Here is a 13955-nt window from a genome sequence, read left to right as displayed (position 1 = left end):
TGGTGGCCACCTCATCCTAGTCTGCTAGAATTAAGCTGGAACCACTAATCTTTCTTTCCCAGCCAATGTTCTCACTGAGTTGGTCATGGGGAACATCAGTGGCCCATTTCAGTCGGTTCTCTCCGACGAACGTCTCCATTCCCTCCTTCAGTGAACGAAGGTTACCATACGTAACCGAGACGTTTTTTATTGAGACGTTTACATATTTTTGGAAGCAGTTTGGGTTGAAGAAGCATGAATTTAGATCGTTACGACAGTGGTGGGATTATGGTAAAGTGGAGATACAGCAACTGTGCCGTCAGTACACACTCAATGTTTCCAGGGAAATTCCCCGGTCAATGAGACACCTAGAGACTGAAATTGTAGAACTGCAAAATTCAGTAGCGTTCACAGTAAATGGAGATCATACTGAGCTCATCAGATCCAAAAGGAAGATTTTAGATGAACTGCTAGGTGTTAAAGCACAGGGCGCGTTGGTCCGCTCTTGATTTCAGAGTGTTGAGCAGAAAGATGGCCGACTAAGTTCTTCTTCTAAATGGGGAAGAGGGGTTTGAAGATGTTAGACTTCCTTTATTAATCCTCGAGAGGAAATTAAGGTGTTACAGCAGCAACAGAAAATCAAGACAACACGCATGAAATAAATAAACAATAGTCAATCAATCAATCAATCAATCAAATAAAATGTTAATTTCATCAGTCTTTTCTCCTTGTTTCCACAAGCGCTTGCGCTCCCGTAGCGCCTGTCGTTGCTATGCAACCATGAACCGCGCGCTCCATGACATGGCGAGGAAGTATCAGCAAAAGGATTAATTGATTTCTAGCCCTTGCATTAGCTTTACTACTAGATATATTTATGGAGATGAGGAATAAAAACCCGCCCTGTACAGTATGATCAGCTGTTCGGCCGAGCTTTCCATGTTGTAACGGAAAGGCCGGAGCTGATTGGTTGGTTTTGTCACATGACCTGCTGTGCGCTTGCGGCATTCTGAGAAGTTGAAATGTTTTCAACCGACCGCGTCGCTTCTATTAACATTTGAAATAACAAATTTGCACACGCATAAAACGCGATGTCCTAAACCTCTGACTGGTTCGATGAGTAGACATTTAAAATTGTTGTGCAATTCTGGTTTTACGTTTAAATATTTGATTATTCATGGTAAATGTAAAAATGTTAAATAAAATAGAACAATAAATGAATAAATAGTAGGGCCTATATTAAAAATAAATAGACATATGAGACTGTTTATTCACATGTTTAAAACGTAGTTTAACAAAGCCAACATTTAAAAACATTTTGGCAATTTTTTTTTTCTTTATCCATTTGAAAATCTTGTTAACATATGCTATAGTGGTGGGAAGTTCGGATCATTTTACTGACTCGGATCTTTGAGTCTCGTTCAGCAAAATGAACGAATCTTTTTTCGAGTCATTTCGTACATTTCAGCAGAATATAATTAAAATGTCATGTTAAATAGCCCAAAACATCTAGTAGCCTACTTACGAAAATGTTGATTCCATGTGAAATAAATAAAAATAGACTATAGGGTAATGCAACCAAAGCCAAATTATAAGAAACCGAAAAGTTAATTGATTAGTTGGGTCTTAAGTTCAAGCTATTGCAGTCTGTTAGTTCACCTCAGCTCCTGATTCTCCGCCTCTTGTGTCTTCGGGTTCAAACTTCAAAACGTTACTGTCGATGTCGACTCGTCAGTGTCTGTGGGTCGTGTGGTGTGACACAGCAGCCACACACAAATGCACTGACTCACTGCAGCAGAAGAAGAGACTATGCTGTCAGTACCGGAAAGAGAAATGATTAGTTCGTCTGGTTCGGGTTCGGCCGGGTCCGAGTCTTTCGTTCTTCCTGTCAGTCCCATAGAGACTATGCTGTCAGTACCGGAAAGAGAAATGATTAGTTCGTCTGGTTCGGGTTCGGCCGGGTCCGAGTCTTTCGTTCTTCCTGTCAGTCCCATAGAGACTATGCTGTCAGTACCGGAAAGAGAAATGATTAGTTCATCTCTTCGGTTTCGAGTCGTTCGTTCTTCAAGTCAGACTCACAAATATAGCACTATGCAGAAACAGAAATGATTAGTTCATCTTTCGAGTCTGAGTCCTTCGTTCTTTTGTCACATGACAGCCCTATTAAATACTTAACTACCTTTGTGTTATTACTGAATAAAAATCAGTTTTAAAAAATTGAAATGTGTGGTATGTATTTTGGATTCATGCATTTTTCCATTCACTATGTGATTCACTATGTTTTTTAGTCCATAATAAATCACCTAAAAGTTTACAAGTTGTTTTGTGAAAAGTCACAGTAGCTAAATATATATATATATATATATATATATATGTATATATATGTATACACACTCACCTAAAGGATTATTAGGAACACATTTACTAATACTGTGTTTGACCCCCTTTCGCCTTCAGAACTGCCTTAATTCTACGTGGCATTGATTCAACAAGGTGCTGAAAGCATTCTTTAGAAATGTTGGCCCATATTGATAGCATAGCATCTTGCAGTTGATGGAGATTTGTGGGATGCACATCCAGGGCACTAAGCTCCTCAAAGATACTCTATTGGGTTGAGATCTGGTGACTGTGGGGGCCATTTTAGTACAGTGAACTCATTGTCATGTTCAAGAAACCAATTTGAAATGATTCGAGCTTTGTGACATGGTGCATTATCCTGCTGGATGTAGCCATCAGAGGATGGGTACATGGTGGCCATAGAGGCATGGACATGGTCAGAAACAGTGCTCAGTTAGGCCGTGGCATTTAAACAATGCCCAATTGGCACTAAGGGGCCTAAAGTGTGCCAAGAAAACATCCCCCACACCATTACACCACCACCACCAGCCTGCAGAGTGGTAACAAGGCATGATGGATCCATGTTCTCATTCTGTTTACGCCAAATTCTGACTCTACCATCTGAATGTCTCAACAGAAATCCAGACTTATCAGACCAGGCAACATTTTTCCAGTCTTCAACTGTCCAATTTTGGTGAGCTCTTGCAAATTGTAGCCTCTTTTTCCTATTTGTAGTGGAGACGAGTGGTACCCGGTGGGGTCTTCTGCTGTTGTAGCCCATCCGCCTCAAGGTTGTGCGTGTTGTGGCTTCACAAATGCTCTGCTGCATACCTCGGTTGCAACGAGTGGTTATTTCAGTCAAAGTTGCTCTTCTATCAGCTTGAATCAGTCGGCCCATTCTCCCCTGACCTCTAGCATCAACAAGGCATTTTCGCACACAGGACTGCCGCATACTGGATGTTTTTCCCTTTTCACACCATTCTTTGTAAACCCTAGAAATGGTTGTGCGTGAAAATCCCAGTAACTGAGCAGATTGTGAAATACTCAGACCGGCCCGTCTGGCACCAACAACCATGCCACGCTCAAAATTGCTTAAATCACCTTTCTTTCCCATTCTGACATTCAGTTTGGAGTTCAGGAGATTGTCTTGACCAGGACCACACCCCTAAATGCATTGAAGCAACTGCTATGTGATTGGTTGATTAGATAATTGCATTAATGAGAAATTGAACAGGTGTTCCTAATAATCCTTTAGGTGAGTGTATATAATGTGTGTGTGTGTTTATATAATAATAATAATAATAATAATAATAATAATAATAATAAAAACTAAAAACACCACAGATGCACAAGAAACATTTAACAAAAAAGAAATGGACAGGGACAATAATAAGATGGAACTTTTTTTATTTTTCAGATGATGTTTATTGCACATATATTTTGATAATTTGGTCTTGCCCTGAAATAACTTTGCTCGTTCATCTGCATTGGCTCAAATAGGAAGTGTAGGCTACGAAAGACCCATAATATTGCTTCAGTAAAATGTTTAAAATTTGGATTTCGTTAGAGTTAGACCATGAGACTGTGTATCAAGCCAAGACACATTTTTATGAGACTTTGAAAATGCCAGAGAAACAGCACTTACGTTATGGGAACAACGGGTTATGGAAGCATCACGTTATTCATGATAAAACAGAAAAGCATCAATACGTTGCTGACTACTGAATAACTGGATCCAACCGCGTGATACATACGCGAGTTTGTGTAATATTGGGTAAATTACTGTCACAACAGCTTTTCCCACTTCTTCACTGAAGAACTCACTCCGGTAACTGATGCTGGATCTGTCCCCGTTGTTTTAAAAAGTAAGAATGGAAAGCACCGTAAGGCATTAGCATGAGCGCATCCGCTAGCCGGTCTTTGTACTGTACCAGCTCCGAGAGAAGCCTCGCGCCGCTTCCCTTTATCGCTAGCCTGTTGTGCCTGTGACTGTCTGATAGAGATCGGCGCGGGCGCTAAAAGAATCGCCCATAGCGGACTAGATTTGAGCTCTCTGATTGGCTAGAGTTTATGTCAAACATTTATCTATTTAATCAGCAATTGGCTAAACTGCTCCACAGACCCGCCTCCCTGGGTCATTTCTCCAGCACCACAGAGCTGATGACACGCGTAGAAAAAGCAGACATTTTGAATTTCTATCATATTTTTCACATGTACTGGGTGCATTTAATATCTCAAACACACAAATATTGCCAATTTCTGTATGTATTTGATTGCTTGTGGCTCTTAAACTGTTGGCTGGTGTTTCTCCATCTGTGAGCACTAAAATGTTTGACTCTAATTCCTCCTAGAGCTTTAACTCCACATACTCCAAACTCGGCTCAGACACTCAGACTGTTCTGACTCGCGTTGCTATATCTTTTCAGACTGATCGGACTTACGGTTTTCCTAAAAATGACGATCAAAGTCGGAAAAAACTCCCATTGACTTTCATTGCGGAATGTTCAGATTTTCAAACTGGCCAACTGTCAAAAATTCAAATCTAAACTCCTTGAAGCCCTAGACTGAATCAAACTGCCATTCTATATACTATATGAGCCATTGAGACTCATTTAAACTAATAAACTCATATATCTATGACACTTATCTATTAAACTCTTAAACTCATAATAAATTAATAAACCCTAAACTTGAACTCTTAGACTCATTTAAACGTATAAACTCTAAACTCATAAACTCATACACTTATAAACTCATACACGTATAAACTCATGAATTCATACACTTATGAACTCTTAAACTCATAAATTAATAAACTCTGAACTCTAACTAATTTAAACTTATAAACTCTAAACTCAAACTCGTACACTTATGAACTCATGAATTCATAAAATTATGAACTCAAATGAATAAACTCCGAACTCTTACTCATTTAAACTTATGAACTCTAAACTCTTAAACTCGTAAACCTATGAACTCATGAATTCATACACTTATAAACTCATAAACTTATAAGCTTATGAATTCATACACTTATGAATTTTCATAATTTCATACACTTATGAACTTTTAAACTCATATATAGTTCACCATAACAACCACCCAGAACACCCTAGCAACTGCCTAGCAACCACCCAGAACACCCTAGCAACCACCCAAAATACCTTACAACACCCTAGCAACTGCCTAGCAACCACCCAAAATACCTTAAAACACCATAGCAACCACCCAAAACACCTTAGAACACCCTAGCAACCACCCAGAACACCCTAGCAACCAACCAAAACACCTTAGAACACCCTAGCAACACCATAGCAACCACCCAGAACACCTTAGCAACTGCCTAGCAACCACCAGAACACCCTATCAACCATCCAAAATACCCTAGAACACCCTAGCAACACCATAGCAACCACCCAGAACACCCTAGTAACAGCCTAGCAACTACCAGAACACCCTAGCAACCACTCAAAATACCCTAGAACACCCTAGCAACACCATAGTAACCACCCAAAACACCATAGCAACCACCCAGAACACCCTAGAAACCTCCCAAAATACCCTAGAACACCCTAGCAACACCATAGTAACTACCCAAAACACCATAGCAACCACCTAGCAACTGCTAAACAACCACCCAGAACACCATAGCAACCGCCTAACAACCACCCAGAACACCCTAGCAACCAACCAAAATACCTTAGCAACCACCCAGAACACCCTAGCAACCACCCAGAACACCTTAGCAACCCACTAGAAACCCCCTAGCAACTTTAGATTACTTCAAACTATACTTTAAACTTTTTAAACTACTTTAAACTATTTAAAACTTTAAACTACTTTAAACTAATTCAAACTTTAAACTACTTTAAACTTTAATCTATTTAAACTTTAAACTACTTTAAAATTCAAACTAATTTAAACTTCAAACTACTTCTTCAAACTTTCAGGTCCAAACTTTCACAAGCGAACTTAAAGTTTGTCTCAACGAACTTTTTCTAGTGATAACAGACTAAAAACAGCGTAACAAATGACAGTAAATTATTCTGACAGAGTTACAGTTATACCGGACTAATGGCACTTTTCACTAAATCTTAATTTATTAAGCAGAATGTGTATTTAGAGGTTGTAAACTACACTTTAAAATTCCTTCAAATAAACTTTGTTTATCACAAGATCACAAGATTTGTTTACGTTTAAAATGTGAAATCAGTCCATTTAAATGTTAACTTTTCTATTGTTTCTATATTGATCCTATATATTAATCTACAGTGATAAGTTCACTTATTTGTGGAGTGAGGACGGATCCAGACTTGCATTGTAACTAGTTTCCTCAAATGCTCCTGTCTTGGATTATTCATATCAATAAGTTTCCATGATTTTGCTGGAGTATTAGTGACTGTATGGCATTTATTAATGATGTTTTTAACTCGCACATGAACTGAACATGGATTTGAGTTATTTTCTCTTTCTGTCTTCAGTCTGAGTGGATACAGTATTACAGAGAAACAGAGTCTCATCCTGACTTCAGCTCTGAAATCAAACCCATCACACCTGAGAGATCTGAACCTGAGCTGGAATAATCTAGGAGACTCAGGAGTGAAAAACCTCAGTGATCTACTGATGAACCCACAATTCAAGCTGGAGAAACTACAGTTAGTATCATTATACTGTACAGCAGTGACAGTGTGATTAAAATTTACTGTTTATTTTATTTTAAGGCAACTGGACTCAAGTCTCATCATTTATAGCACTGCACTTTCTGCTGTTTCTCCATCTGAAGAAAGATTCAGAAATACTATTAGTTAACTGTTCGTTATGTGTATCAGTAGAAAGAGTATTAAACTGTGAAACATTTGAAACTTTGTGGCTATAAGATTGTTTTATATACTGAAACCTGACAAATCTTTGCTTTGAAACAATACAGAAGTGATAACAGACTAAAAACAGCGTAACAAATGACAGTAAATTATTCTGACAGTTACAGTCATACTGGACTAATGGCACTTTTCGCTAAATCTTAATTTATTAAGCAGAATGTGTGTGTAAGCAATAAGGTACTGGAGGCTGTGCTGTATGGTGAATAAGTCACGGCTGAAGGGCGTTGTTAGGCTCGACGTGAAGCGAGTCAGCCGTGACTTATTCGCCATACAGCACTAGCCTCCAGTACCTTATTACTTTTATAAAACGGTTACCACAATACAGATATTAAAGCCGAAAAATATCTATCTATGCAACTTGCATGAAGTAAAATAACTAAAAGCCTTAAATAGTCTAATAGCCTAAAAATAGTCCCTGACCGTAAACAGCAACAGAAGTTACATACATATTTTCTCCATTAGATGAAGACAAAGACTATCTTTATGAGTGAGTCCGTCACTAGTGAAGACTTTTATATTGAAAGGACTCAAACTTGTGAACACGGAAAAGCAAGACACAACTGATAAATGATTAGGGCACGGAAACACCTTGACTGTTAAAAGCAGAGGTGCCGCTAAGGGGGGAAAGTTAGGACGATTCTAAGGGCCCACACACTTTTGGGGCCCCCAGAGATCGATTTTATTAATGGAATGGGTGGGGTAGTGGGCCCAACCTCATATTCTTTCATAGGGCCCAACATTTCTAGCCGCGCCCCTGGTTAAAAGCACAAGATATCGCAGCGAACATTCAGACAGATTTTTTATTATGAATATAGGTCTGACCTGAAGGAAAATGCTATATCTACTGTAAATGCAGGAACACTCGCTTACTCGATCTCTCACAATACTCTACTCTATAAGCTTCAATGAACAATATCAGTGAGATCAAACATGTGTTTACGTTGCTAAGAGTGGTTGCTAGGGGTGTTGTGTAGTGATACATAGAGCCGTTGCTAAGAGTGGTTGCTAGGGGTGTTGTGTAGTGACACATAGAGCCGTTGGGTGAAGCGGTCATAGCCGTGTTTATCGTGAATAAAACACAGATATTGACCAATCAGAATCAAGGATTAGAACTAACCATTTTATAATTAGATGTAAACTACACTTTAAAATGACTATAAATAAACTGTCATTCATGCACAAGATTTTTTTACGTTTAAAATGTGAAATCAGTCTATTTAAATGTTAACTTTTCTATTGTTTCTATATTGATCCTATATATTAATCTACAGTGATAAGTTCACTTATTTGTGGAGTGAGGACGGATCCAGACTTGCATTGTAACTAGTTTCCTCAAATGCTCCTGTCTTGGATTATTCATATCATTAAGTTTCCATGATTTTGCTGGTGTATTAGTGACTGTATGGCATTTATTAATGATGCTTTTAACTCACACATGAACTGAACATGGATTTGAGTTATTTTCTCTTTCTGTCTTCAGTCTGTATGGATGCAGTATTACAGAGAAACAGAGTCTCATCCTGACTTCAGCTCTGAAATCAAACCCATCACACCTGAGAGAGCTGAACCTGAGCTGGAATAAACTAGGAGACTCAGGAGTGAAAAACCTCAGTGATCTACTGATGAACCCACAATTCAATCTGGAGAAACTACAGTTAGTATCATTATACTGTACAGCAGTGACAGTGTGATTAAAGTTTACTGTTTAGTTTAAGTTACACTGATTATACCGTAGGATTGCATCTTCTGGGGTCTCGTTTATAAAACTGTGTGTAGGATCCTCACTAAAAGTGTTTGTGTGCCGAAAGCCAGAAATACAGTTTAAACCAAAATACTTTATACTCAATATGTCATGAAGTGTCTGTGTTCACATTATATTTGTGTAAAATTATTCCCGTTAAGGATTTGTTTGTAAGATAATCTCTCTTCCTCTGTTTATCTTTCTAGTCTGTATGACTGCGGCATTACAGATGTTTCTTCTTTAACTCAGTCTTTGACTAACTCAAAAGCACTGCAGTTTTTAAAAGAGCTTGATCTGAGAGACAATAATATAGGAGACTCAAAGCAGCGGCTCAGAGACGTGATACGAGACTCAAACTGTGTCCTGAGGTGAGGAAACATCACTTTATGATATTAAAGAGATCTTCATTTACCTCTGATACGTGAACAAACCTTTCAAACATTCGTGAAAGGAAATTTTCCTTAATCTATATTGCAACACTTGTGGTTTGTGTGAGAACAAAATGTAAAGTTGATTAAAATGTTTAACACAAAGGAGGAAAGAGAACAAAAGCACATTGTCACAGCTTTATACATCAACACCTGCTTTATTAACTGTGTCAGTAATAGTGAATCATTTCAGTGTGAAACAGACTTGGTCAGATTGTAGGAAACGCTGCACTCCTGATAAAATCAGTGCAGTTCCAGCTTCAGCTCACAGCGTCCAGCTCACATGAGAAATGTCTCTGTCATTAGTGTGTTTTTACTGTGACAAGCAACACGTCACACTACTCTACACTTACTTTACTCTCAGTTATTTACTAAAAGTAATTTTCACTTTGTTCCACTGAACACTGATTGTTCTCTCTTCTGGTTTCTCCTTAGAGAGTAGATGAAGATCGATCACCAAACGTCCCTATAAATCATTACATCAGTTTAAATCTGTGAGACGGAGATGAGAGGATCAGGAACCATCAGGAGATCCACAGAAGAGCCTCATTACTGTCTATGAGGAGAAATAAATGTGTGATTAGTGTGTAAATGTGTTTCATACAGGTGGAAGAGACTCAATTAAATAATGCAGCATATGTGTTAGCATGCGTATTAGAAACATGTGATATTGAATGATTAATGTTGGTTTAGTATTCAGCCAAATGATGGTTTAGTTTTATTTAAAGGAGGAACAGAGGAAGCGGCTCAGATGAGTCTGTCTGCAGAAATCTTCAGTTTAAGGCCTACTAATATAATAATGTCTGGATTGAACTCATACATAATGATTAACATGTTTCCTATCATAAATGTGATCATCATATAGTATCATATAGCACATAAATGTATCATATGATACAGTTTTGGTCAGAATAATTGGCACTGGTAAGTATGATCAAAAAATTGCTGTAAAAATACAAATTAAATATTTTTGATCTTTGATCACATTATGAAATAAATGTTTTTCCCCAAAACACATTGGCCATAATAATTGGCACCATTTTATTAATTATTGCCTTTCTGCAACCTCCTTTTGCCAAGATAACAGCTCTGAGTTTTCTTCTATAATGCCGGATGAGTTTCCTTTGATGAGAACCCTCCTAAACAACATGTGGTGATGTACGGGGTGTTTGATATATATTTTTAGGCTTTCTGACCCCCAAGACTCAAGTAATCTCTGCAATTCTCAATCTGTGATCCTTAAAGAGTCTTTGGTCACTCAAACTCTCCTCATCATTGTGCATTAAGACAATATAGACACGATATAGAACTTCTTAATTATTACCTTGATGTTTTAAATGGGGATTTTCAATTCTTTAGCAATCTTCTTACAGACACTTTCTATTTTGTGAAGCTCAACAATCTTTTGCTGCACATCAGAACTATATTCTTTGGTTTTACTCCTTGTAATGGATGATTAAGGGAATTTTGTCTTTGAGTTTCTTCATATTTAAACTCCTGTGAAACAAGTCATAGCTAGACAATGTCATGTTTAGTTTGGAGAAAAAACATTTATTTCATAATGTGATCCCCCACCCTCCACTTTCAAATCTTTTACATCAATGAAAGGTGAGAGTTTTGTGAAGTTTTTGAATGAAAGATCAAAAGGATAAACAAGGCAGATTTATTTTTACAGCCATCTTTGATCATATTTACCAGAGGTGCCAATAGTCCTGACCACAGCATTATATAGTCTACAATGTGAAATGTGCATGTTAAGAAAATGCATTTATACAGTATATTTATTTTTTCTTTCTTTTTTTTCTTCTTTTTTTTTTACATTATCTCACCTACATTTTATGCACAGAGTATATTTGTCTATTTTTGTTATTCTGTTTTATTGTATATTAAGTTAGCTATGTGTGTGTCTGTTGCTAATGCACAGATATAAAGTATATTGTCTTTGTCTGTAGAGAAGAGACTCCATCCACAGAACAAACTAAACATTTTTACTAGTTAACATCATTTTTGTAACTTTCACTTGCTTTGGTCTAGATAATCTAATGCATTTTGTTTAGAAATTGTAAAGGGAATGTTGAACTATTTTTAAGACTTTTATGTTAGCAACTTCAAAATATTTTGAAAACTAAATTAAATGATACCATCTAAATTATATTAGAAATTATAGAAATCCATAAGCATCAGAGTTTGCCTGGTGAAATCTCTTAAACATCTCTTTCACAAAGTAAGAGTAAATGATTGTATTTGGACAGAATTGTCTGATTACTGAGTGATTTGGACGGACAGTCAGAGAGGTTTGTGAATCACTCAGGGTTTAAAAAGTCATGTGACATACAGCATGAGATTGGCACATAAATGATTGTTTTTCAGTGTTACTGGCTGATTATAGTTATTTTTCAATGGTCTTCCTGGACACCAGGGCACGACGGCCTCAGATGAGGGCGTTAGAACAGCCATATAAGCAAGAGCTAGTGAAATAAGCTTTTACCCTCTGGACACTAAGGGTGTTTGGGGTCCGGAAGAAGTTTTGACATGCCTTGACATTTGTGCCTTTTTCAGCTGCTTAAAAACATAGAAGTCTGATTACAGTGTATTCAGCACAAACAGCTACAGTATCATCTGAGCAACATGTACATAGAAGTTTGTAGTTTTGAGAAAATAACATTTGTGCGTGGATTTAAAAAACACAAGACTTGTTCACAAGACTTTTTTCTTTAGAACTCCATCTTGTAGCCTTGAGTTTTTTTCTTCAAAACCATGTGAAAATCATATTGATCACTTATTCATACATAACAATAATCATTCTAAGTATTAGAAGTAATCTTAATCTGACTATACATTTTCTTTACACAAAGACTTTACTTATCTTTAGACCTACACTACCGTTCAAAAGTTTTAGATCCGTAAGTTAAAAAAAAGAAAGAAAAACAAATATCTTCTGCTCACCAAGGCTGCATTTATTTGATCCAAAATACAGCAAAAACAGTGATATTGTAAATATTTTTACAATTTAAAATAAATGTTTTCTATTTAAATATACTTTAAAATGCAATTTATTCCTGTGATCAAAGCTGAATTTTCAGCATCATTACTCAAGTATACAGTTACGTGATCCTTCAGAAATAATTATAATATGATGATTTGATGCTCAAGAAACATTTATGATTATTATTCATCTTGAAAACAGTTGTGAAAAAAATCAGGATTCTTTGATGAACTGAAAGTTCAAAATAACATTTATCTGAATAGAAAGATTTTGTTACATTATAAATGTCTTTACTGTTACTTTTGATCAATATAAGGCATCCTCATTGAATAAAGTATTTTTTTTACTTTAAAAAACAACAACAAACAAACAAACAAACAACAACAAAAAACTAAACTCTTACTGAGCCCAGACTTTTGAACGGTAATGAATAATGTTACAATAGATTTATATTTCAGATAAATGCTGTTCTTTTGAACTTTCTCTTCATCAAAGAATCCTGGAGAAAAAAAATGTACACAACTGTTTTCAACATTCATAATAATAAGAATTGTTTATTGAGCATCAAATCAGCATATTATAATGATTTCTCCAGGATCATGTGAAACTGAAGACTGGAGTAATGATTTACATCACAGGAATAAATTTCATTTTAAAAAATATATCCAAATAGAAGTCTGGAAAATAGTCCAAAATATATAAATAAAAACGTACTCATCTGAAATAGTATCCACGGCTGGATCAAGTCACTCTTCAAAACGCAAACGTTCATCGTCAGAGTCTCGCTCTCCTTCTGAGGAAAATGTGAACTCTTCGTCACTATCCTGGATGAGCTGAAGATCTTCATCACCTGTGTTGCGTTATCTTCCAAACGCGCAGGAAAGTGAATGAATCTGATGATAAAACTTGGTGCTTTCTAAGGCATTGTTGGGGGCGTTTACCATTTTGTATAGATCACCTCGACACATTATCTTGTGAATAACGCGCTCTGTGTGTGTGTGTGTGATCACATTAACCATAATTAGCTGAGCCAGGGGAAACTGTACATCTCTTTAGTTTCATACAGATTACATTGCAAGAGAATATTTGTTTTAAATGTGAATTATTTATTTAAAAGTAGACATTTCAAGCTTTCTTTAGACGTACGTTTCATGTTTGTGCGATAAGTATTCGCTGAGTTTCAGTTCATTATTCAGAAAGTTCTTCAGGCTCAGAGGGTTAAGCCGTGTGGAAGCTCAACTCACACTTTAAAAAAAGACGGGTTTGAGTTAAAGGTATGAGTAGGCACCTTCGGACAGGCTAGCGATAGCAAGCTAGCTTTGAAAGCGTAAGATCCCACCCTCCCTTCAGAGCGTCTCCAAAGCCACGACTCCTTCAATACACATGAACACACACAGCAGATTCTGCAAAGCATCACGAGACGAGAGACAGCAGTAAATTACCTCATGTCTCAAAAAACATAAAATTAAATTATTAACGAACGTAAACGACTTACAGAGCTCTAGTTGTACCACCTGACTGCTGCAGATTCATTTCGGCGTTGATAGTGTTGACACAGAAACACATAAATCTGAGTCTGAGGACGTGAACAGCTCCGGTTACGGCAC

General features: G+C 37.0%; 1 protein-coding gene across 2 annotated transcripts in view; it reads left to right on the top strand.

The window, feature by feature from the left end:
• Nucleotides 1-11737, top strand: part of LOC143745614 (uncharacterized) — a 53666-nt gene extending 41929 nt beyond the window's left edge. Inside the window, exons 6-9 of one of the 2 annotated variants that reach the window (XM_077237746.1) lie at nucleotides 6795-6968; nucleotides 8674-8847; nucleotides 9141-9302; nucleotides 9800-11737. In XM_077237746.1, the coding sequence (XP_077093861.1) occupies nucleotides 6795-6968; nucleotides 8674-8847; nucleotides 9141-9302; nucleotides 9800-9860 (571 nt within the window). In that variant the 3' untranslated portion in view covers nucleotides 9861-11737. The remainder of the gene's footprint in view (nucleotides 1-6794; nucleotides 6969-8673; nucleotides 8848-9140; nucleotides 9303-9799) is intronic. The other variant, XM_077237747.1, reaches the window with a different exon arrangement.
• The last annotated feature ends 2218 nt before the right edge of the window (nucleotides 11738-13955 follow it).

Source organism: Siphateles boraxobius, unplaced genomic scaffold (genome assembly GCF_051911475.1).
Source record: "Siphateles boraxobius isolate OS27281-9 unplaced genomic scaffold, OSU_SipBor_1 207, whole genome shotgun sequence".
Taxonomy (NCBI): domain Eukaryota; kingdom Metazoa; phylum Chordata; class Actinopteri; order Cypriniformes; family Leuciscidae; genus Siphateles; species Siphateles boraxobius.
Note: the sequence above shows the minus strand (reverse complement) of the source record. Positions and strands in the feature narration are given on the sequence as shown.